The 23,315-nt window shown below is 46.4% G+C and overlaps 1 protein-coding gene across 1 annotated transcript in view; it reads left to right on the top strand.

Annotated features, from left to right (window-relative positions):
• The window catches only part of CSMD2 (CUB and Sushi multiple domains 2), a 616,469-nt gene that overhangs the window by 334,016 nt on the left and 259,138 nt on the right, over positions 1–23,315 (top strand). The window contains exons 11-12 of the mRNA XM_064363669.1: positions 15,019–15,122; positions 18,747–18,859. Coding sequence (XP_064219739.1) covers positions 15,019–15,122; positions 18,747–18,859 — 217 coding nt within the window. The remainder of the gene's footprint in view (positions 1–15,018; positions 15,123–18,746; positions 18,860–23,315) is intronic.

Raw genomic sequence — 23,315 nt, 5'->3', positions numbered from 1 at the left:
TAAACTTTCTACTTCCTTGTGCTTTATATGTGTTTGGTGTATAGCTGGATTTTTAAAAATCCCATCTGACTATTTATTTTTTAACTAAAGAATTTAGACCTTGTGAATTATACAATCATTTCTATTCTTTGAAATTTATCCTAAAATACTCTAGAGATAGGAATATGCCTACTTAATAAAGCCTAGCATTAAACAATAATTTTATGTTCTTCCTGAAAAGCCATGGATCTTAGGACACTATGACTTCAATCATTCCCTCTGATTCTGGTGTGTATTATTATGTTACCTTAAATTTTCTCAAGTCATTATTGTTATTGTTTAATAAAACCACTGTCCACTTAGATTTACTCATATATTTACCACTTCTTTGTTTACCACTCCTTCTTGTATATCAGTCTTTCTCTTTGGAATATCTTTCAGTGCAAATACATGCTTTAAAATTTATTTTCTTGTTGATGACAAACTCTATTAGTTCTTGTTTGTCATTTTTAGGAATAATTTCCATTTTTACTTTAGATTCAGAGGGTCCATGTGCAGGTTTGTTCCGTGGATATATTGCATGACACTGAGATTGGGGTGTGGATCCTGTCACCGAGTTTGTGAGTGTAGAACCTAATGTTTAATTTTTTCTTCATCTTAAAATGTCTGCTTACCCTCGTTCTTGAAAAAACACTAGTATTCACTGGACATTTGATTCTCAGTTGATAGTTACATTCTCTCTGCTCATAAAGATATTATTGTTCTGGTGACTTCTGGGTTTCACTGTTGCTGTCAGTTTTTTGTCATTGCTTCGTATAAAATCCTTCTGGCTGTTCCTACTGTCTTTTCCTTCTCTTTAGTGTTATGTAGTCACCTTTATGTGTCTAGGTGTGAATATTCTTGTATTCATCCTGTTTGAATTAAGTTTCTTAAATCTATGGATTGTATCTTTCATCAGCTTGGGAAAATGTGCAGCCATTATTTTTTCAACTACTGCCTCTTTTTTCTTTTCTTTTTTCTTCTTCTAGAAGTCTGACAAGATATGTTAATCTTTCTCACTCCATCTTCTGTGTTTCTTAACCTCTCTCATTCTGTTCATTAATTCTCTGTCCAGCTGTGTCTAGCCTCTGTTAAATTCATTCACTGAAGATTTATTTTAATTTAAAATATAGTTTATACTTTATGAAGCCCTATTTGATTTTTTTTCAAATGTTCTTAGTCATGTTGTCATATGTTATAGTCTCTTGCTCCTTACTCATATGTTTAGATCATTCTTGAATTCTTTCAATATATTAAACATACTTATTTTATATGTTGTCTGTTAATGTCAATATCTGAAGTTTTTGCCAGTTTGATTCTGTTGCCTGTTGTTTCTCACCGCTTGCTCCCAGAACCATGTTTCCTTCTTTTATATTGTTTGATTACGTGGTTAGAAGGGTAAATTTTCTCCCTGGTAATTCTTTGAGACCTGGGTAAAAGGCGGTTCCTTCCAGAGAGGGTTTGCATCTGCTTCTGCCTATTGCTGGGGACATTAACAGCCAGAAACCTCTTCACACAAAATTCTCAGTATGGAGGTTTCAAACCACCCAAGTAATATGAAGTCTGCAATCCCATGTGAAAGCTGACTTCTGGTTATGAATTCTCAGTGGAAATATTGGTTCTTGTCTACCCAGTGTCAAGGAGGTCTAAGATAAACAGTCAGCCTCCAGATCCACCTGGAGGATGGTAGTGACAGGTGAGAAGGAAGACAGGCTTATTTCTAATTCACCCTCATACTATGGGTGCGGATTTAACTAGCCCAGCTCCATCAGAAGTGTCCTATTACAGTCGACACCGTGCTGGGCCCTGAATTCTGTCTCCTGTTCCCTCTTTTCTATAAGTCTCTGAAAACTGAAGCTATATTGACCAAGTTTTTAAGAGGTACTCAAGGCCAAAGCCAGCTTCATGTTCTAAATCACATTTTGGGTCCCTACATTCACTGTGTTGAGTATTCCTTTTTATGTTAGTCTAGTCTACTCAGACTACTATAACAAATTACCACTGACTAGACAGCTTAGACAACAGACATTTATTTTCTCACCAATCTCAAGGCTAGAAGTCCATGATCAAGGTGTGAGTAAATTTGGTTTCTGGTGAGGGCTCTCATCCTGGCTCGTAGATGGCCACCTTCTCACCGTGTCCTCAAGTGGCGTTTCCTCTGTGCACACACCAAGAGAGTGCTCTCTGATGTCTCCTTCCCTTCCCATAAGGACACCACTCCCATAGGATTATGGTCCCACCCTTACAACCTTATTTAACCTTGATTACCTCCCTTAAAGCCCCATCTTCAAATATATTGACATTGAGGATTCAACATATGAATTCAGGGAGATATATTGCAATTCAATCCTTAGCACTAACTTCGAAAAAGCCGCCTTTTTTTTTTTTTTTTTTGTCCTTTTAAAATTTTTCCCGGGCCGGGCGCGGTGGCTCACGCCTGTAATCCCAGCACTTTGGGAGGCCGAGGCGGGTAGATCATGAGGTCAAGAGATCGAGACCATCCTGGTCAACATGGTGAAACCCCATCTCTACTAAAAATACAAAAAATTAGCTGGGCATGGTGGCGCATACCTGTAATCCCAGCTACTCAGGAGGCTGAGGCAGGAGAATTGCCTGAACCCAGGAGGCGGAGGTTGCGGTGAGCTGAGATCACGCCACTGCACTCCAGCCTGGGTAACAAGAGCGAAACTCCGTCTCAAAAAATAAAAAAAAAATTTTCCCAACACTTTAAAATTCTTTGGTCCAGGTGCCTAGAACCACAGTGCTGGGAACACTGGAAATAGATTTCCTTTGCACAACATTTTATGAAGGAAGATTCACATTTAATTAAATTATTTCATGATGTACCTAGTTAATTGGAAAGGACACTTCAGCCACATGGGGTGAGGATGGAGGCTAGACCAGAAATAGGACTTAATACCATGAAATCATATTAAGTTGTTGACTAGAGAGCTCTTTCTTGGGCACTGTTACCATCCTTATCTCCATTTTCTTTTGAACCTCAAGGTGAGGTGGCAGGGGAAGTCTAGGTGAGGTCCAATAAGTTTCTAACAATTAGATTTACCCCTAGAAGGTCTCGCTTTGGTCAGTGCATGGAGACCGGTGACCTCCATATGGTCACTCCTCTACATGTCCTGCAAGAGATCACACCTTTCTAAAGATAGCACCTCTGAAGAGCACCTCCTTACAGTGTGCAGAGCTGTGTTCCTGATATCTCTGTGGGTCCTTGGTGGGCTCCAGGTAGTGCTGAGGGAGCCCAGAAAGGCTGAAGAGAGCCCTATCCTTATCCAGGTGGGAGGAGAACTAGGGAACATACAATGCAGCAAGCAGGGTCTAAGTGTGGAAACTCAAAGTCTAAGACTGAGGAATAGAAGCTGTCTCCTGGGAAACAGCAAGGACAATGGATGCCGTGTTTCTAACCCTGTTCATCGAACCAGCCTACAGGTGAGATACAGGTGTGTCCAAGGACTGCCTATCCACTCATCTTCAGATGTCTCCTTCAGCAAAAAGCACAGTCTCTACACTCACAGTATGTTTTGTTTTGTTTTGTTTTGTTTTTGAGACGGAGTCTTGCTCTGTCACCAGGCTGGAGTGCAGTGGTGCAATCTTAGCTCACTGCAGCCTCCGCTTCCTGGGTTCAAACAATTCTCCTGCCTCAGCCTCCCAAGGAGCTGAGACTACAGGTGTGCACCACCACACCCAGCTAAGTTTTGTATTTTTAGTAGAGATGGGGTTTCACCATGTTGGCCAGGATGGTCTTGATCTCTTGACTTCATGATCTTCCCTCCTCAGCCTCCCAAAGTGCTGGGATTACAGGCATGGGCCACCATGCCTGACCTCTCAAAATATGTTTCATGAGACGAGCATTCATTCATTCATTGCCTGTAGATAGCTTCTGCCTTTGAGAAATGTGCACATAGGAGTGAAGAAAAGGTCTGTAAATTAAAAATTTTAATAAAAAAAAAAGCTAGAGTGCAGATAAGTGCTTATAGAGGCCTATCCAGAGTGCTATGGGAAAACTCAGGGAAGAGCTGCTAACTGGGAGGTCAGGGAAGTTTTCACAAAGTAAGTGACATGTCAGCAGAGTCTTGAAGGGTTGGTAGGCTTGGAAATCAGTATCTCAGGGAGGACACAGGTATAAAGGCACTGAGGTTTGGAACAGCCCCTTAGAATTGGAAGTAATTCCACATGCCTGGATGCAGGTAAGGACAGAAAGGTAAGCAGGATTCAGACCATGGAGCCCACATGCTTGGCCAAGAAGTTTGGGTTTTATCTCGAACACAGATTGCTAAGGCTAGCAGTGTTAGACTGTTGTTAACAACAATAGTAGCTCTTATTGTATACCTGTCCCATGACAAGCACTAAGCTAAGCTCTCTATATGAATGATTCTATTTCATTCCCTTAATAGGACAATGAATTTGATTTTAATAGGCCTATTTGACAGTCAAAGAAACTGAATCATGGTAAAGTTAAAGGTTAGGAAACAGCTGCAGCACAGAGCCAGTAAGAGGCAGAACTGGGATTTAAACTCAGTCTTCCTGGCTCCAAAGCCTATGCACTTACGTAGCTGGGCTGTGCTGCCAGATGGAACAAGGTCTCAGAGTAGATGAAAGGGTCTGGGCTTGACCTCCATGGAATGAGCCTGGGAAGGACAAGGGTCACTCTGTCTCCTGAACTAAAGCAATAGCAGAAGATCTTAGTTTTTGGAAAATTACTCTAGCAGCAATGGAGAAATTTACAGGTGGATACTGGAAGGGGCAAGACCAGTTACGAGGTTGAAGCAGTTACTCAAGTAGGAAAAATGGGAGCATCCACCAAGGCTTTGGAAATGTGGAGGGGGAAACAGATGAGAGAGATTTAGGAGATGGAGTGGGACTTGGTAGCTGATTGGATGTGGGAGCTGAGGGAGGAAGAGAGGTCTTATTCAACTTTGTATTCCAAGTGACCAACACAATTCCAGGCATGTAGTAGGTACTTGGTCTATATTTATTCCATGAGCAGATGAATGATGACTTAGTGCTTTCTGGCTTGGTCCAGTGGGAGAGTTAAAAAGGAAATACAAATGGAAGAACATGCTTTGCAGGTGTCAGAAGGGAAACATGGTGCATCTGGAGTGTCTATGGCTCATTCAGTGGCATTTGGATATACTGGTTGGAAATTCTGGATAAATCTGGGTTTAAGAGAGAGGTTTTGGTGTTATCTCAGCACATGGGTGAGAATAGAAGCCTAACGAATGGACAGCATTTCTTGGAAAGACCTGAGAGAATAAGAAAACTCAGAATGGATCTGACGGGAAAAAGAACAAGATCCAGTGAAAGAACAGAGAAGGAGCAGTCTGCCAGGCAGGAGGAGAATCGTGATGCAAAGGCAGGACGAGTTTCCAACTAGGGCATGTCTGATCATGGCAACGATGAAAAATGTCTTGTTGGAAAAGTGCTAGAAAGAGACCATTGGCTTTGGCCTTGGAAGAAGACCTTTCAATGAAGCTCTAGGGGCAGCAACAGACAGAAGTGGTATGGGAAGCAAACAGATGGGAGGTGAGGCTGAGGAGGCCAGGATGGGCAGTAGCATGTGAGGGATGTAAGATAGAAAGTCCGGGGTTACTTTGTGGGGGGTTGCTTAAAATATTGGAACTGGAGTATATTTGTAGGCTTAGGAAAAAGGAAGCAAAGAGGGAGAGAGTGAAGGTATAGGAGAACAAGGATGGTGACAGAGGGAGATTCTGGAGTGAGAGGATGATGGGATTGGGAATGCAGGGCTCCCTTTATAAGGAGCAGGGGAAGAAAGATGCTATTATGAGAAGGGGCTGAAAGGTTTGCTTGTGGGAGTGTAAGAGGCACATGTGTCCCCTTGGTCTGCTCATAGTCATGGAATAATTATGATGCATTCCCGGCACCTGCACAAGAGGATCATTCCTAGAATTCCATCTCCCTTGCAGGACCTCTGCTACCTGTGTGTGGCAAGGAGCTAGGAATGTCCCAGGGACTAGGGCCCTCCAAGGGCAATAAGAAGGCTGACAGAGAGAAGCAGGGGTGCTGTGGTGTGGAAATGGCCAAGAACCTACATCAAGACACCAGCATTAACTGAGCACCTATGGGCTATGCACCTCTGCACTGTGGGAACAGGAAGAACTTACAGTCTTACTGAAGAAGCAAGTTAAGGATATGTCTATATTCAATAAACTAGGAGTAAGACAAATAAAAACACCCCTATTCATCCTCCTGGAAACTTGATAGATTCAAGGAACAGAGGAAGGAAGGCTCAAGCAAGTGATGCAGGCCCACTCCACATGCAGCCTCCAGGCTCTCCCTTTGACTGGGGTGTCCTCGGGCAGTGTTAACCTCACCTGAGCATTTGGGTGATCTCAGTCCTTATAATATTAATCTAACAGTAATTTATATCTACCTACAATAGTTTTTTCCCAAATTTCATCAGAAATACCTTGGAGACACTTTAAAACCATGGATTCCTAAGCTCTTTTCCCTAAAGATCTGATTCAGTGAGTCTAGGGTAGGTACCTAAACTTATTTTTAAAGAGCACCCTGGTGGTTCTGACCAGCAAAACTTAAGTCATCAATGCAACTCCCACTCCCAGCAAAGCACAGAATGGCCCTCAACCCCATCTCTCCCTTTGGGCAGCTCCAGCTTCAGTCACACTAGACTCAGGTTCGCACACACACCTGGCCCTTTAAGACCTGTCTAGGCACATCTGGTCCCAGTGTTCCTTCCCTTCTCCTCCAGGCCAATTCCTATCCCCCTTTAAGATGCAGTCCAAACACCCCCTCTTCTGAGAAGCCGTCCTAATTTCATCACGTGTTGCTCTTCCCTGTTCCTATAGCACTTTATCAGCACCTTTTGTTTTTGTGCATTTAGAATCTATTTCCCCCGCAGCTCCTGAGCACCCTGAAAGCAGGGATAGCACTTTGTTTATTTCTTCCGTAGTTAACACAGTGCTGGGCACAGAGAAACAGCTCAGCAATGTTTGAACATATGAGTGATTATTGGAGGAGGAGCTCCTCTGGGATGGCTCCATCCATATTGGGCTTGAGGTTCAGGCCTTCTTCGTCCAGGGCCTCCTCTTGTTAGGACCATTCAGCTCAGCCTTGTGGAAAAACAAAGACATAGTCAGGACCGAAACCCACACCCGCTCTGATGCCCCCTACCTACACACATCTGTCTTTCTTTGCACCTTCTCAGTATGAACACAAAACATGTGATCCAATTTGCACATGAGCCTCCCTTGTTTTGATCAGGAAGGTTAATCCACCTTTGCTAGAAAAGAATGAAAAGTGAGGCAGGAGAGAGAGAATGAGGATGGGAGGGAGAGGGAGGGGGCATGGAAGGAAGAGGGAAAGGAAAGCTCATTTCATGAACTTCAAAGCCAAAGATAACAGTGCTTTGATTATTCACTCCTTGGGGATTATCACTGTCACTCTTCCCTTTGTAGACCTGAAGAATTGAGAAATAATTCTCCAGGCAAGTGATCAGCAGCTAGTGCAAATGTCAGGGACATACTCGTTGGCTCATTTGTTCACTCACTTATTCATTCAGCAAACATTTACTCACACCCTCTCTGTGCCAGGCCCTGTGCAAGACACCTGCAATCAGAGGTTTCCTATATGCCTTCACAGCCCCTCCTCATGTCTGGGGGACCCTTTCATGGTCTCCTCAAGTCCAAAGCCTCATTTCTTTCCCTTTTACAGCTGACTCCACTTCACATCATGTGCTAGCATTTCCCCTCCCCCAGATCTGGCTGTGGCTGTGTGGTATCCCCACACACCCTCTCTGCTGCTAAAGTCAAACCCTGCCCTCCTGCCCGCTTGCTCACCAGGATTTTGTGCCCCTCTTTTTTTCCCATCCATGCTTCCCTGGTTTGAGCACTCATCACACTGCATTGTATTCTATGTACTCAGGGTCTGCTGTGACGCTCTCTAGAAACTTTGAGGTCTCTATGAGCAGTGGCCATGTTATCTTGCCTGCCAATGCCCCTCCAAAGCCCAGCCCTTGGCAAGTGTGTAACTGTTGAATGACTCAGTGAATAAATGAATCAGTCAATGAATGAGTGAATGAGTCAATGAATGAGTGAAAGAACTTACTGCTCTCAGAACTACCAAAATGAAACCTGAGGTAGTGACCAAAGTTCCAGAACCTCTGACCCTTCTCATTCCCTGCTGGAGGCCTCTGTCCTTGAACTCCTGGGGGTTCAGGTCTTCAGCCTTCCCACTGGCTTCCCCTCTTCACCCCAGGAGCTAATTCTCCAGCCCTTTCCTAGGACCTCGGCAAGACCCTGAAAGAAATCATGGCTCAAACTGTGCCTAGGAAAAGTGAGTTCCCTTCTTTTCATGGAGCTAATAGTTACACTAGCAGCAACAGTGGTAAACTGAGGCTGGGTGGGCCGAAGTCGGCCCTTAGGAGCTCAAAGAAATGCTCTGAGGAGAAATTTGGAAGGTAAGGCTGGACGACAGCATTGTGGAGGGGCCTCTAGCTAGCCAGGAAGTGGCAGGGGCAGGCCTTGCAAAGCCCACAATTTCCAAGCCAAGATGCTGTCTATCCTATGGGTCAAGAGTTGGCAAATTCTTCGGTGGTATTGAGCACCTGTTTTCAGAACCTGTAGCAATGAGGTTGTAATTGGCTGGGAGGTGCAGAAAACTACCTGTGGTTTATTTTCTCCACACACCAAAGGTCCAGAGGCAGAAAGTCCAGAGCTGGTTCCCTCCAGGTCTCATGCTCCTTGAATTTTTCCCTCTGCTGCTTTGCATCTGGCTCTCATCCTCATGATCACAAGAAAGCTGCCACCTCTCTGTTCTTACATCTGTATTCCAGGAAAAGCAAGGAGAAGGATGAGGAAATGCGCTGAGGACTCCTCAAACCATGTTTCATTGCCCAGAACTCTGTCACATAGCCACCCTTAGCTCTGAGGTTGGCTAGGTACATTATCACACTCCCAGCAAAGTCAGGGTTCTGCTAGGGAGAAATAAATGGAGGAAGGGACATTAAGTAGCCCACTATATGTTGTTCACAGCATCCCCAAATATGAACTAGATCAGAATGGGACTGTTTTGGTTTAAGCAGAGCCTTGCCTACTCGGGCTCCTCTTCCATCCTAGTGGGTTGGCCCTAGAGTACCTTTATGGAACCCTGGGGTGCCTGGGAACCCAGTTTGAAAACCATTGCTCTAGAGAAGCAATCAGCAAACGTTTTCTGTAAAGAGCTAGACAATAAATATTTTAGGCTTTAAAGTCCATGTAAGGTTTTTGTTGCATATTCTTCTATGTTGTAGGTTTTGTTTTTTTTACTCATGAAATGTGTAAAAATCCTTCTTAACTGTAAGGGCCATATAAAAATAGGCTATAGGACAAATTTGGTCTAAGAGCTAGTTTTCCAACTCCTGCTATAGGAGATAGGGAGGCGCTGCGAGTATTCGGTACATAGTGAAGGATGGGCGGCAGAGACAGAGAACCCAGTCAGGAGGGTGTTGTAGTAAAGCAGTCCTTAAACAAAACAACCTCAGTCTACATCTCCTGAGACTCCCGCTTCCCACAAAACTCCCCTGAGCTGGCAGATCCTCTGCTGCCTCGTGCAGGCATTGAGCATGGGCTGGCAGCACTGGGAACCCTGTATTTAGGCTGATCCTGGACAGCACATAGCAAGGAGGGAATGTTCTCCAGGGCCTCCAGTGGATGTCCTCCAGGGTCCCACTCCATCCCCCATGATTCTCAGGACAAGGTGGCTGTGTTCGGAGTGCTATGGTCTCCCAGACTCCCTCCTCCTACCCTCTGTCATGAATACAGACTCAGGGTCCCCTAATTTCTCCTCATGCTCTTGGACCCTGCATCAGCCTCCCACTGGTCTCTGCCTCCAGTCCTCCCTTCACACTGAATTATAGCTTCCCATCAACTTGACCATGAAGTCTAGACTGCTTGCTCTGGCTGCAGGTAAAATCATCTGCAGACTCAGCCAGGCTCTTCTTCCTCTACCACCCTCCTTGGCCCTTCACTGCTCACCATGTAGCCTGGGCTGAGCCCACACATACCCTTCTCCATCCCACCAGGCCCAGGCCCACCTCCTCCATGGACGCCCTTCCATCTCTTTCCTCTTTGCACTCCTCCAGCACTCACCATCGGTACCATGTCGTCTGCATTTAGATTCTGCTCTAAATTGTCGGGCAAGCAAGATAACTTATGGGAAGCAGCTAGCTCTGGGCTTGGCACATGGCAGGTGCACAATAATTATGTCCTAGATGATGGGTTTGTTTATTCATTTATCTAATGGGTTTAAATTGGGTGTCTGAGCTGTATACAAATGTGCCTCTTTGATCATGCCTATTTCATGTGCTGCCATTTCTCCTGCCTCCGAAAGGCGCTTTGTGAGCTTGATTGATCTGCATGTTAGTTAATGAGTCATTATAGGAGCCTGTCTTTAAACAAAGGCCAAAGCAGAGGAGGAAAAAAAGGGGAGAAAAAAGGAGAGTGCAGTACATTGTGCACTAGGGGCTTGTCCTGAAACTGCAGCATTGTGTACGTTGAACACTCTTCTTGTGTAATTAGCTCCTGCGTTAAGGTCGGCACTCTGAAATGTGGTTCACGTCAATGGCAGCTCTAACCAGTGATGTGAATCATTTTATAGCTCTGGGTTCTGGCCTTCGAAGCAGTATTTTCCTATTATAGGCCTAATAATCATACACTCCCTTTTCTGGGTGGCTGGGTGAGCAGTATCCTCTGCCCCAGGCTGGCTGGAAGGGGCTGATGTGGTGAGAATATGTAGCCAGGACCCTTAGTCCCTGCAGAGCCCAGGCCCTTCCTCTTGCAGAAGACACCACCTACCTTGTGGTGTTGTATATGCAGCAACTGTTTGCTGACCTCCTGCTGGGACCCAGAAAAAGAGCTCAAGGAAGGTTTGCAAGAAAACAGGCTTAAGTCATGGTTCCTACCTTGTAGGACCTGTGACCTTGCTGGAACACCATTAGGCAGCAGAGCAGAGTGACAAACAGCCTGGGCCTCTGGCTGCCTGGTGGGAGTCCTGGCTCTGCCATTTAGCTGTATGACCTCAGGCAAGTTGCCTAAATTCTGTGCCTAGCCTGTCCCATTTGTAAAATGGAGGCACTCAAAGTAGCTATTGTGCTGCATTTCTCATGAGTTGATATGTGTAAAGTGTTCAAAACAGAATTGAGCACATTGTAGGTATCAGCTCTTGGAGTGATGAAATCTCATAACAGAAGATGATCAAAGACTATGATTGTCTTAAAGAATCTCCTAGAACAGGGATCAGCAAACTACAGCCTACAGGCCAAATACAGCTCTTTGCTCATTTTGTAAATAAAGTTTTATTGGAACATAGCCACGCCCATTCATGTACACATTGTGTATGGCTATGTTCATGCTACATCAACAGAGCCAAATATCTGTGACAGAGATTGCATGACACACAAAGGGGAAAATATTTACTATCTGGCCCTTTACAGAAAAAGTTTGCCAAGCTTTGCTCTAGATGGTAACCACTGTGAGGGGTCTGAGAGCCTAGCAATCCATCCATGCTAGAGAAGCAGGAAAGGTTGGAAAATGTTCTCCCAGTCAACCTCTTGTCAGCCCCTGGCATGGGCCTGACCCACTGACAGGAACTGGTACAGAGGCAGTGAGGCCCGACCCCTGCCCTCCAGGAGTTCATGATGTAGTGGAGGAATAAGTGAACAGACCCATCACAGTCCAGCAGGAAAGTGCTAAAACAGACAAGAGGAAGGAGCTGAGCAGGGGGTGCTCCCCTTGTCAAGGTTAGTCAGAGAGAACTGAGACAAGTCAGGCTCACGGATGAGGAGAAATGCGCTAGGGCAGTGACAGGGATGGTGAAGAGCCTGCGTAAGTAAGGGTCATGAATGGGCTGCCCTGATGGGAATGCCCAGGACCTCAAGTGGCCACACAGGCTGTGCAGTGGAGGGCAGTCAACAGGGAGCAGGTGCAGAGATGCCTTCCTTGTATTTCATGCTAGGAAATGAGACCCCAGGAAATGTTCTGTACAGCAGGAGTGTGGAGTGTGAGAGATGGGTAGGCCATCCTAGCCTGAGCAAATGATCCCATGATGATGCCATTAGCCAACACGGAACATTCTGGATAGGAAACCCAGAAGGGCCAAGGAATCCCTATTCACTATTGATAAATCCCATCTCCTCTTTACTAATTCCCTCCAAACACTGCTTGCTACAGGCTCACATCCCACCTCACCTAGACCTTGCTACAGGCCCACATCCCACCTCACCTAGACCTTGCTACAGGCTCACATCCCATCTCACCTGGACCTTGCTACAGACCCACATCCCACCTCACCTGGACCTTGCTACAGGCCCATATCCCACCTCACCTGGACCTTGCTACAGGCCCACATCCCATCTCACCTGGACCTTGCTACAGGCCCACATCCCACCTCACCTGGACCTTGCTACAGGCCCACATCCCACCTCACCTAGACCTTGCTACAGGCTCACATCCTACCTCACCTAGACCTTGCTACAGGCCCACATCCCACCTCACCTAGACCTTGCTACAGGCCCACATCCCACCTCACCTAGACCTTGCTACAGGCCCACATCCCACCTCACCTAGACCTTGCTACAGGCCCACAACCCACCTCACCTGGACCTTGCTACAGGCCCACATCCCACCTCACCTAGACCTTGCTACAGGCTCACATCCCACCTCACCTAGACCTTGCTACAGGCTCACATCCCATCTCACCTGGACCTTGCTACAGGCTCACATCCCATCTCACCTGGACCTTGCTACAGGCCCACATCCCACCTCACCTAGTTGAAAGTCAGGAATTGGGCTCCTGGCTCCTCTCTCAATGCTGCTGCTCCTAGAACAAAAATCTCATGTCATACCTTTACTGCCAGCCCTTCCATAACTTTCCATTGACTTTAGGACAAAGCCCAAAATTCTTAGCATGACAGGCAGCTTCTCATAATCTGACTCTTCCTGTTTCTCTCATATTGCCACCCTCTACCTCCCCCTCCCTTAAATAACTACACAGTAGTTAGACCTCTCTGGACAAGTCACCCTGTTCCAAGCCCCTGCTCTTCCCTCTGCCTGGGTTGCTTGCCCTTCCATATCCATTGGTTGAACTCAAGTTCATCTTCCAAACTCAGCCTGGGTTTCATTTCCTCCAGGAAGCCTCCTTTAGCCTTTCTCCCAGTCAAAGGCAATCACTTCCTTCCTCTTCTCTATCTGTAGACCCACTGAAGTGCTCACAGATGCTATTATCCAGAGATGCACCTTTCTGTGACTCTCATGCCACTGCAGAGGGACCCTGCATAGACAGTACCCAGGCTCATGAATGAGGACAGTGTCAATTTGCCTCTGGTATACCTGAGAAAGCACCTTGGGGTGAGGCTTTGCAGGGTCCCTGGCGGGACGTGGGTGCCAGACTGGTTTGGATGGAGGAAACCTGCAGAAGGTGTCAGCCACACCTAGGAAAAAATATCCACGGAAATTATATACTCCTTTAGTCGTAGAACAGAAAGCAAAGGAGCAACTTCAGTCTCCCTGTTGGGGGAATGAAGGTCATCATCAGATTGAAACCAGACTGAAACAGACAAAAAGAGATACCGATTAGACCTGAGGAGTGTGTGTCTGTGTGTGTTCTGTCCTTATGAATGGCACCATCCCTCCCCATCTAGTTGCCCAAGCCAGGTATTTCCCTCCCCTCAGCACCACATGCATCCTGTCGCCAAGCCCTAAATATCACTAGGACCTGCCCTCTTCTTCATCCACACTACTGCTCTTCCATCGCTCACCTGCACTACTACAAAAGCCTACAACCATCCTCACCACCAGCCTCACTCCTGCAGTCAGTTCCACACATACTGCCACACTGGCATTTTCTTAAACACCTATGCATCCCTGTCACCCACTATTTAAAACTCTACTGCTCCTCCCCTGGGATAAACCCTAATTTTGGAGAGTGGAAGTATGAGACCTTTTGAACCAAGCTCCAGGCAAACTTTTCAAATCCTAGACCTTCCCAAGTCACCTCCTTGCACTGAAGACCTAGCCACATTATCCCTACCAATGCCAGGCAGCTAACAGGTATGTTCAGTATGTAGATCTGATAGTGACAGACACTGAATAATTTGTTCTGAAATGTTACATCTCTGCCATAGCCCAGGCCTTGTGCACCTGACTCTTTCCCAGAGCATCTGCCTCCCTCTCCCAGCATCCCCCTTTGGCCTGACAGGGTCATCAGTAGTCTTCAGAATTTCCTCAGACACCCTAATCTCTAGTAGTGCCTGCCCCTGACTCCAGCTGAGTGAACCACAGGCTCTTCTCCTCTCCCACAGCTCCCCTATAGCATTCATCCCATCCCAGTGCCATGGTTATCAGTTTGCATTTCTGTCCCCCTTCTCACTGAAGGCAGGGACCATGTCATGCTTACTGTGGAAACCCCACCGCCCAGCCTGGTATATGGTGAGTGCTTATTAAATATTTGTAGAAGGCAGGATTAAAACAAGAGGGAGGAATCTTGTTGAAATCTCTTTCTGAGAACATTTCATTTATTCAACAAATAAGCAAACAAAAAGAATGGAGAAAAGCAGGCAGAGGAGAAGATGAGAGAAACTTCTGCAGGTCCCTGGGGGCAAGAGAGCTAAGATTCCACATGTGGCCTGAAAAATTGCCAACAAGCCCAGAGGGATTTCTGTGCATTAAGGCATGAAGAAAGAGTCTAATCATCTCGCTGTCAGCCACATGTGCCTGGTTGCTGTTACAGCCCCTGAAATTGGCCAGATGTGCCATGAACGTCTTCAGAAACATCAGTGGGCCCTGGAGACTGCATGGCCTAGAGAGAAGTAGTTCACACTCATTAAAAGGCACGGAAATGATCAGTTTGTGTAGGATGGTGTCACCAGTGACTCTGGGCATTGGGACATAGCACAGAAAATCTTTCCTCCCCTCAAGACTTTTGGAAGGCTTCCTCGCAGCCCTGCCTGCTCCTAACCCTGTGCTCCCTCCCCAGGTGATCAAGCTCGCCTTTGAGGAGTTCGATTTGGAGAGGGGTTATGACACCCTGACGGTTGGGGATGGTGGTCAGGATGGGGACCAGAAGACAGTTCTCTACATGTAAGTGCAGTGGGGCGTGTTGTTTGAAGGGCAGGAGTTGGTGGGGTGGGGTTTATGGAGTCCTGCCTAGTCCCTAGACCATGCTATGGCAAAGACAGTATCCTGCAATGTTCCTAGTTTCAGCAGTAATCCCTCCACCTCTCTCTACCCTGACCAAGGGGAAAAGAGCACTGGGCATCTTCTCACTCGGAATTTATATGAAACTTGAACAGAATGAGCAGTCTCTTAGGGGGCAAGAGAGATGGAGGTTTTGTGGCTGAACCTGGAGCCTTTCACTGGCTGGCTGCTTCCATGCAGACCCTGATGCTGCCACCCTGACAATTTTTACTCCAGGCCACATCCAGCCATGGCAGCCTGACCTCAGACATAGATAATGGAAATGAGTTGCTAACCTTTCTGCATGCTCAGAAATCCCTGGGAAACGGATGGTTTCAGAGAATCAGGACCATATAGACATAGTGGCCATAATTCTTGAACTGAAAAAGACCAGTATGATGTGTTCCAGCCAAAGGAGTAGAGAATATCAAGCTGTCACGGGATTCCACTATGTTGAGCCTGTGCTTGTGGGAGCCATTTAGCTTCTCCTTTACCCACCATCAGTAGCCTGACTTGAAAACCAGGAAACAGACCAAGTGTGGTGGTGCATTGCTACAATCCCAGCACATTGGGAAGGCAAGGCAAGCAGATTGCTTGAGCTCAGGAGTTCTAAACCAGCCTGGGAAACATAGTGAAAACCCATCTCTACAAAAAATACAAAAATTAGCTGGATGTGGTGGTGCAAGCCTGTAGTCCCAGCTACTCAGGAGGCTAAGGCAGAAGGATAGCTTGAGCCTGGGAGGTTGAGGCTGCAGTGAGCTGATAGCATGCTACTACACTCCAGACTGGGCAACAGAGTGACATCCTGTCTAAGAAAAGAAAAAAAAAAGCTGGGAAATGCTTCCATTCAGGGCACATGGCTTAGCTTCAGGAACAAACAGGCCTGACCACATCCATCTCCCTTCCAACAAGGAGGTGGAGAGTCACCAACATTGAACACCTACCATGCTCCCAGGCACTAGGATGGAAACTTTTGCATCAGTTATCTCACTTAAGCCCCGGTGTTATTATTCTCATTTAATAGATGGGGAGACAGGCCCAAAGGTTTCAGAGAAGTTTGATAGCAGAACCAGCACTCAAGTTCATGTCTTTTGATTTCAACCAAGGACAATGTCTCATGCCACACTCCCTCCCAACAAGACTAGCTCCGGGATATCTCCTTGTGGTTCTAATGCTGAATGAGAAATGGTCATTTAGTAACAGCTGGCTTGTCCAGAGGCTGTTCTTTCTGGGAATTTCTTGCAACTTCCCTACACCTACCTGGAGATGATGTTATACAGACAGTTACATGACTCATCTTATCCAATGGTACCCACTGAATCAGGTGACATGGCTGGGACTTGGATTTCTCTGGACAAAGGAATGGAGCGTGAGCCCACAGGGCATTTCCCCTACCCTGCCTAATCCACTGTATTAGTGAACCTTCTCCAGAGAAACAGAATGATAGGAGAGAGAGATGACTGATAGATAGATAGATAGATAGATAGATAGATAGATAGATAGATAATAGCTGATGGATGGTTGATTGATTGATGATAGATGATACACAGATGATAAATAGATGTAGATTATTGATAGTTAAATGATAGATAGCTAGATAGATAGATAGGCAGATAATTTGTTGTAAGAAATTGTCTCATGTGATTTTGGGAGACTGACAGGTCCCAAGATCTTCCAGGTGAGTTGAGAAGCTAGAGACTCAGGATAGCCAATGATGTAGCTGCAGTCCAGATGCCAGTAGGTTCAAGATCCAGGAAGAGCTGATGTTTCAGTTCAGGTTCAAAAGCTGGAAATAAGCTGATGTCCCAGTTCAAAGGCAACTAGGCAGGAGGAATTATATTATTCAGGAATTGGGGGGGGTTCCATATTTTTGTTCTGTTTGGCCTTCAACTGATTGGATGAGGCCCACACACCTTGGAGAGGGAAATGTGCTTCACTCGGTCTGTTGATTTCAACGTTCATCTCATTCAAATGCACTTTCACAGAAACATCCAGAATAATGTTCGACCAAATATCTGGGCACCACATGGCATAGTCAAGTTGACACATACAATTTGCCATCATACTTACCTCTCCCCCTCACTTGGTACATCACTATCACTCATGTTCTGCCCTAGTTTATTGACCTGTAAGGTGCCTCAGCACTTTGTGCTCAAGAGATGAGGATCCTAGCTGTCTTTCCTCCTACAATCCCAGTGTGTTTGACATAGAAAGAACCTTAGAATAGCAGAGCTTTTGAAAAGCTATTGTGGATCATACCATACAATCCCCTCACCATAGAGTAAAAAAGCCCAGAGAGGCTCAACTCTTGCCCAAGGTCCCACAGCAAATGAATGGCAGAGCCAGAGCCTGGCATTGTAATTGGGCCAAACAGAGGAAAAGCAGGGGTCCCAACCTTTTCCCTTGCTCATCAGCACCCCAAAGTCAGGAGCCAGCAGTGGCCTGACCACAGTTTTACTCAGCTTGTCAGAGTGAAGGCTCAGGGACATTACACAGGCCAGGCTGTTGGGTCCCAGGTGCTCTATCCCAGCTCCACTCCCATATCCCTTATGGTGTGCTGACCTCTCTGCAGCCAACTCAACAGCCTCCCAAGCTCTGAGACCCTGGGTGAAGCAAAGATCAGCACTCATTAGTTCAGTTGCCCCCCACCCACAACCCCCTGCCTCCATCTATGCTGGCAATTTGTCCGATCTCAACAAAAGGATGAGGTTGGATTTCTTCTGGAAACCCCAGCCTACACAGGGGACTCCTGGCTCTGCCACTCTATCAAGATGATCTTGGGGAAGCCACTCCCCATTCTGTACTTTCATATTCTCATTTGTACTGTGGGTGGACAACCCCTACCTTCCTGGCAACAGGGGCATTATATGAGATAATGGGTAGGAAATTGGTAAGCATAGTATCCGACATGGGTAGGTGCTTGGGGTTGGGATTCTGAATTGAATTCCCCTGCCCCACCCATGCTTAAACCTTCTTCAGAAGAAATGTGGCCCTCAGATAATGACTATACGTTAAGCTTTGTTCCTTATACTGGAATGGAAGGAGATGCCTCATTGAAAGAATGGCTTGGCTTCCAACTGGGGAAATAGGTTTCCTTGAGGGGAAACCCACATAAAGACAGCAAGGAGGTGAGTGGGAGGTGGTCTTTTCTGCAATACAGGTCACACAAGAGATCAAAAGTTGCAAGAGTGTTGACACCCCCTTGATTAGACTTGGCTCCAACGATCCCTGTCCCCTGAGCAAGTAAGGACACAGATTTCCCTTGTGAACCCAAGGGTCTGGGCAAGGGAATCAAAGTTGAGATTCAACCCATGAGATTCTACCTATGGCCAAGGGGGAGATAGGATGAGTCTTCCCAGCACATGGAGAGCATGCTGCTGGTCTCCAATGTCAGAAACACGGAGGGGCCCAGAATTTGCCTGAGGGGGCCTGGATCCTGGATAGTCCTTTAGATATCATTTGTCAGGCAATCATTCTCTTTGGGTGTCATGGTGGAGAGCACACCTCTAAATATCTCTCTCCTGCCAGCCTGACAGGTACATCAGTCCCGGATCTCATTGTCAGCACCAATCATCAAATGTGGCTACTCTTCCAGACTGATGGCAGTGGCAGCTCTCTGGGATTCAAGGCTTCTTATGAAGGTAACTGCTTTTGGCAAGCCAGATGAACTATGTCCTGGGAGTCGGAGACGGGGTGTGGATTTGAAGTCAGAGGTTTTTTTTTTGTTTGTTTGTTTGTTTGTTTGTTTGTTTGTTTTGAGACAGAGTCTCACTCTGTTGCCCAGGCTGGAGTACTGTGGCAGGATCTCAGCTCACTGCAACCTCTGCCTCCTAGGTTCAAGTGATTCTCCTGTCTCAGCATCCCAAGTAGCGGAGACTACAGGTGCACGCCCACATGCCTGGCTAATTTTTGTATTTTTAATAGAGATGGGGTCTTACCATGTTTTCCAAGGTGATCTCAAACTCCTGACCTCAAATGATCCACCAGCCTCAGCCTCTAAAAGTGCTGGGATTACAGGCGTGAGCCACCGTTCCCGGCCCTGGGATCCTGGTTCTGCCCTGTACTAGCTTCTTCCCGCTTAGGCATGTTATTCCACTCCTCTGAGCCCCAGCTTCCTTCTTTGTTCTGAGGGCCTTCTGGTTGTTTTGAGGATTATCTGAGATAAATCACTTAAAATGGTAGGCACCCAGCATTAAATGCACACCTCAGTTCCATCCCCAATTCATACCTGGTTCATGGAGACTTTTAAGAGGCCTCACTTATTTTTAAAATCTCTAGAGAAGACAATAGCTTCCCAAGCTACACTATTTGGGTATCATGTGATGAGTGAGTGACTCTGTGCTTAGGGCTAGGAACAGATAAACACCACTGTAGGTGGCCTGAGAAAGATGCAAACAAGAGTCTTCCTCTCTTGCTTAGAATAGGCATTAAGGAAACTGCAAATCCTGGGTCCAAGAGATACCCTCAACATCACCCTTCTGTGCACTTCCAAAGCTCCTTTGGCCGATAACGACTAATGCCAATCCCTACAAAGACAGAAGGAGAAGCCATCCACAAGTTGCTGTTGAGCCCCTCTTAGGTACCAGAGACTAGACCAGTGCTAGGGGGACAGACACATCAAGTCTAGGCTTCACCACACAGGCTTGTGCTCTAGTGGTGAGACAGAGGGGAAAGCAAATGAAGTGGCATGCGAGTGAGCCTCCTGGACAGTGCCAGTGGGAGCACAGAGAAGGGAGCAGACATCCTTGCAGGAACATCTGAAAGGGGATCAGGAAGGGCTTTGTCATGAAAGTGAGCCTGAAGTCCTCAAAATGATTAGGTGGCTACTAGGGAGACAGGGGCTCCGGTGGGGGCAGGGAGAATAGGGAGGAGAAGGTGTCCCTTCAGTGCAGCACACACACCATATCCCAAGTGTACCATAGGCTCCTCCTGCTCCAGGACTTGTACTCTGTTTCCAGACTGGGTACACAGGAAGTGTATTAGTTTTCGTGGACTGGCTGACTTCACACAATGGACATTTATTCTCTCATGATCTAGAGCCTGGCAGCCTGAAATTAAGGCTCAGCAGGGCCATGGCTCCCACTCTGGGTAGAATCCTCCCCCACCTCTTCCTAGCTTCTGGTAATGGCCGTGAGTCCTTGCTGTTTCTTGGCTGTAGCTGCATCACTCCAATCTCAGCCTTTGTCATCACACATGTTCCTGTGTGTCTCTCTGTCTTCTTATAAGAACACCAGCATATTAGACTAAGGACCCTCCCAACTCCAGTATGTCCGCATCTTAACTTGATTACATTTGCAATGACTCTGTTTCCAAATGAGGTCACATTTATAAGTACCAAAAGTCAGAACTTTAGCATGTCTTTTTGGGGAACACAGGAGGCCAGCCCATACTACACTAACACTTCATACAATGATGTCTCCTGGGGTAAAGATGACAGCTATACTGAGATTTTGTAAGACTAGGAGGCCATGTGTCTAGGGAAGGCAGAGCAGCAGACAGAAAATACTTATGGGGTGACAGATTCTGAGGGCAGATCCCGGTTCTGTTACTTTCTAGCTCTGTGGCAGGTCATGGAAGCTTTCTAGTGATCTGTTTCTTCATCTGTGAAATGGAGATAATAATACAATGTGGGTCACAGGGGTCCTGTGAAGATGGTTAGATTAAGAAATGTGAACATAAGAAATTGCAAAGCAATTAGTGAGTAGCTAATGAGCCAGTACATAGGTGGTTCAATGAATGGGCCGTTCTGGTGCATAAAGTTACACATAAGCAGCTGTGGTGCTATGAGAAGAGCACCAGACAAAACTATCAGGAGACCTTGATTCAGGTCCAAGCCCTGTCACTCACTACTGTGGAAAAGGGGAATGGAGATGGATGCGAAGTTTCTAAGTTTTCTTCCATCTCAGAAATTCTATGAATGTTCCCAAAAGCAGGGAGGAATGATCCCATGTCATCTGCATGCCCTTAATCTGTCCATATTTTGCCAATGGTTTAGATAAGACATAAATAGCATGAACATGAAAGGGATGACAACAACAGTCAGCAAACAGACTGCAGAAAGATCTGGGTGGGGTAGAGCTGGTGGCTACATTAGTAGGATAAGATAAAGTGGAAATAAAGATCAAGTCATGATTTAAGACTTAAAAAAAAAAAAATTAGCTACTGGAATTTATCCCAGGAAGTTGGTTGTGCTTTATCCTGCCCTGATCAGGCACCAGAGAATTGAGCTTAGATGTGGGAACCTCAGCTTGGGATAGATAAGGAGAGGATTTAAGCCAATTCCCGTAAGAAATGTTGATGACCCCCCCTAATGTTTATTTAGGGGAGGAAGTGGACTCCGGAGATTTGAGAGCTGTGTCCAGATACTTGAAGGGCTTTCATGTGGGATTTCACATAGCCAGTATTGGCTAAGCTTTTGTTATGTGACCAATGCTATGCTGGGTGCCATGATTATAATAGTTAGCAGCCTAGATGTGGCCTAAAAGCATACGCTATGTGAATGCTGGTCATAGACTAGGTGACAGCAGTACTTCTTGGAGCTGTGACAAATTAGGAAGGAGAGTCTCGGTGTTTAGAGACATGGCTAACCTACAGGGACTACGTCAGTTTCTGTGCACAGAGGAAATGGGTTCTAGGGAAATAGCACAGACTCTGGAATTGCATCAGACCTAGTAAATTCCAGTGTGGTCTCAACTGTGTCACCTTGAGAGAGGCTTGTGGTCTCTCTGAGCCTCAGTTTCCCCGCTTGTGCAATGGAAATAATCATAATGCCAACCTTAGAGCATTGTTATGAGAGTGACATGAGATCTTAAAGCTCTTTGCACATTGCCTGGCACAGAGATGGTGTCTTCCCCTGGGGGCGTCACCAAAGTTTCTCTCCAGCCAAACCTTCTACCTGGAGGCCTCATAGTACACTGGAGCCTGGTTCAGTGAGAACTCCAGGGGCTAAATTAGGTGGGCCACCTTTTAGTTTTGGTCCCTTCCACCTTTGACTTTCTATTTGCAGGGCAAAGCCCATCATTCTCACTCCTTCCTGGTTCAGAGCCCCCTCTACTATAAAAAGGTGGGTGGCTTGAGTCCCTGGCACCCTGATGTGACTCCCTATCCTTGCCCATTCTGCTCCCCGGGCTCCTCTCACCTCAGCCTCCTGGTTTTCTTTTACCTCTCTGGCTGCTCCTTCACAGCTCCTGCATGGCTTCCCCACTGCCCCTCAGGGTCTGTCCTCAGCCTTCAGTCCTCTTATTCTAGAACCTTCTGCCGTTGATCACGTGTACTCCCATGGTTTCAGCCTCAACCCAAACTCTGGTGACTTCCACATCTATTCCCCACTTGCATTTCAGTCTTCCTGTTACACATTTTGATATGGCTTCCCTCTCAGCTGTCTCAAACCCAACCCACCTGTATAGTCTGCTGACATAACAAAATGCCAAAACTGGATGGTTTACATTGGCAGCAACTCTGTTTTCAAGTAAGATCACATTTATAGGTACCAGGAGTCAGAATTTTAACGTGTCTTTTTGGGAGACACAGTTCACCCCATAACAGGAGGCCAGCCCATCTTTCCTATACTATCACTGTCATAGCACGATGTCCCCTGGGGTAAAGATGACAGTTGTACTGTTTTAAGAATAGGAGGCCGGCCGGGCGCAGTGGCTCAAGCCTGTAATCCCAGCACTTTGGTAGGCCAAGGCGGGTGGGTCACGAGGTCAAGAGATCGAGACCATCCTGGTCAACATGGTGAAACCCTGTCTCTACTAAAAAAAAAATACAAAAAATTAGCTGGGCATGGTGGCATGTGCCTATAATCCCAGCTACTCAGGAGGCTGAGGCAGGAGAATTGCCTGAACCCAGGAGGCAGAGGTTGCTGTGAGCCGAGATCGCGCCATTGCACTCCAGCCTGGGTAACAAGAGCGGAACTCCGTCTCAAAAAAAAAAAAAAAAAAAAGAATAGGAGGCCATGTGTCTAGAGAAGTCAGAACAGCACCCAGTTTTCTCACAGTTGTAGAGGCTAGAAGTCCAAGTTCAAGGATTTGGCCAATTTGGTTTCTGATGAGGGCTTTCTTCCTGGCTTGCAGACAACCATCTTCTCACCATGGC

The sequence above is a fragment of the Aotus nancymaae genome, unplaced genomic scaffold (assembly GCF_030222135.1).
Source record: "Aotus nancymaae isolate 86718 unplaced genomic scaffold, 86718_ANA_hifiasm-v0.15.2.pri h1tg000053l, whole genome shotgun sequence".
NCBI classification, from domain to species: domain Eukaryota; kingdom Metazoa; phylum Chordata; class Mammalia; order Primates; family Aotidae; genus Aotus; species Aotus nancymaae.
The sequence above is the reverse complement of the archived record's forward strand: the minus strand, read 5'-3'. Positions and strand labels throughout refer to the sequence as shown.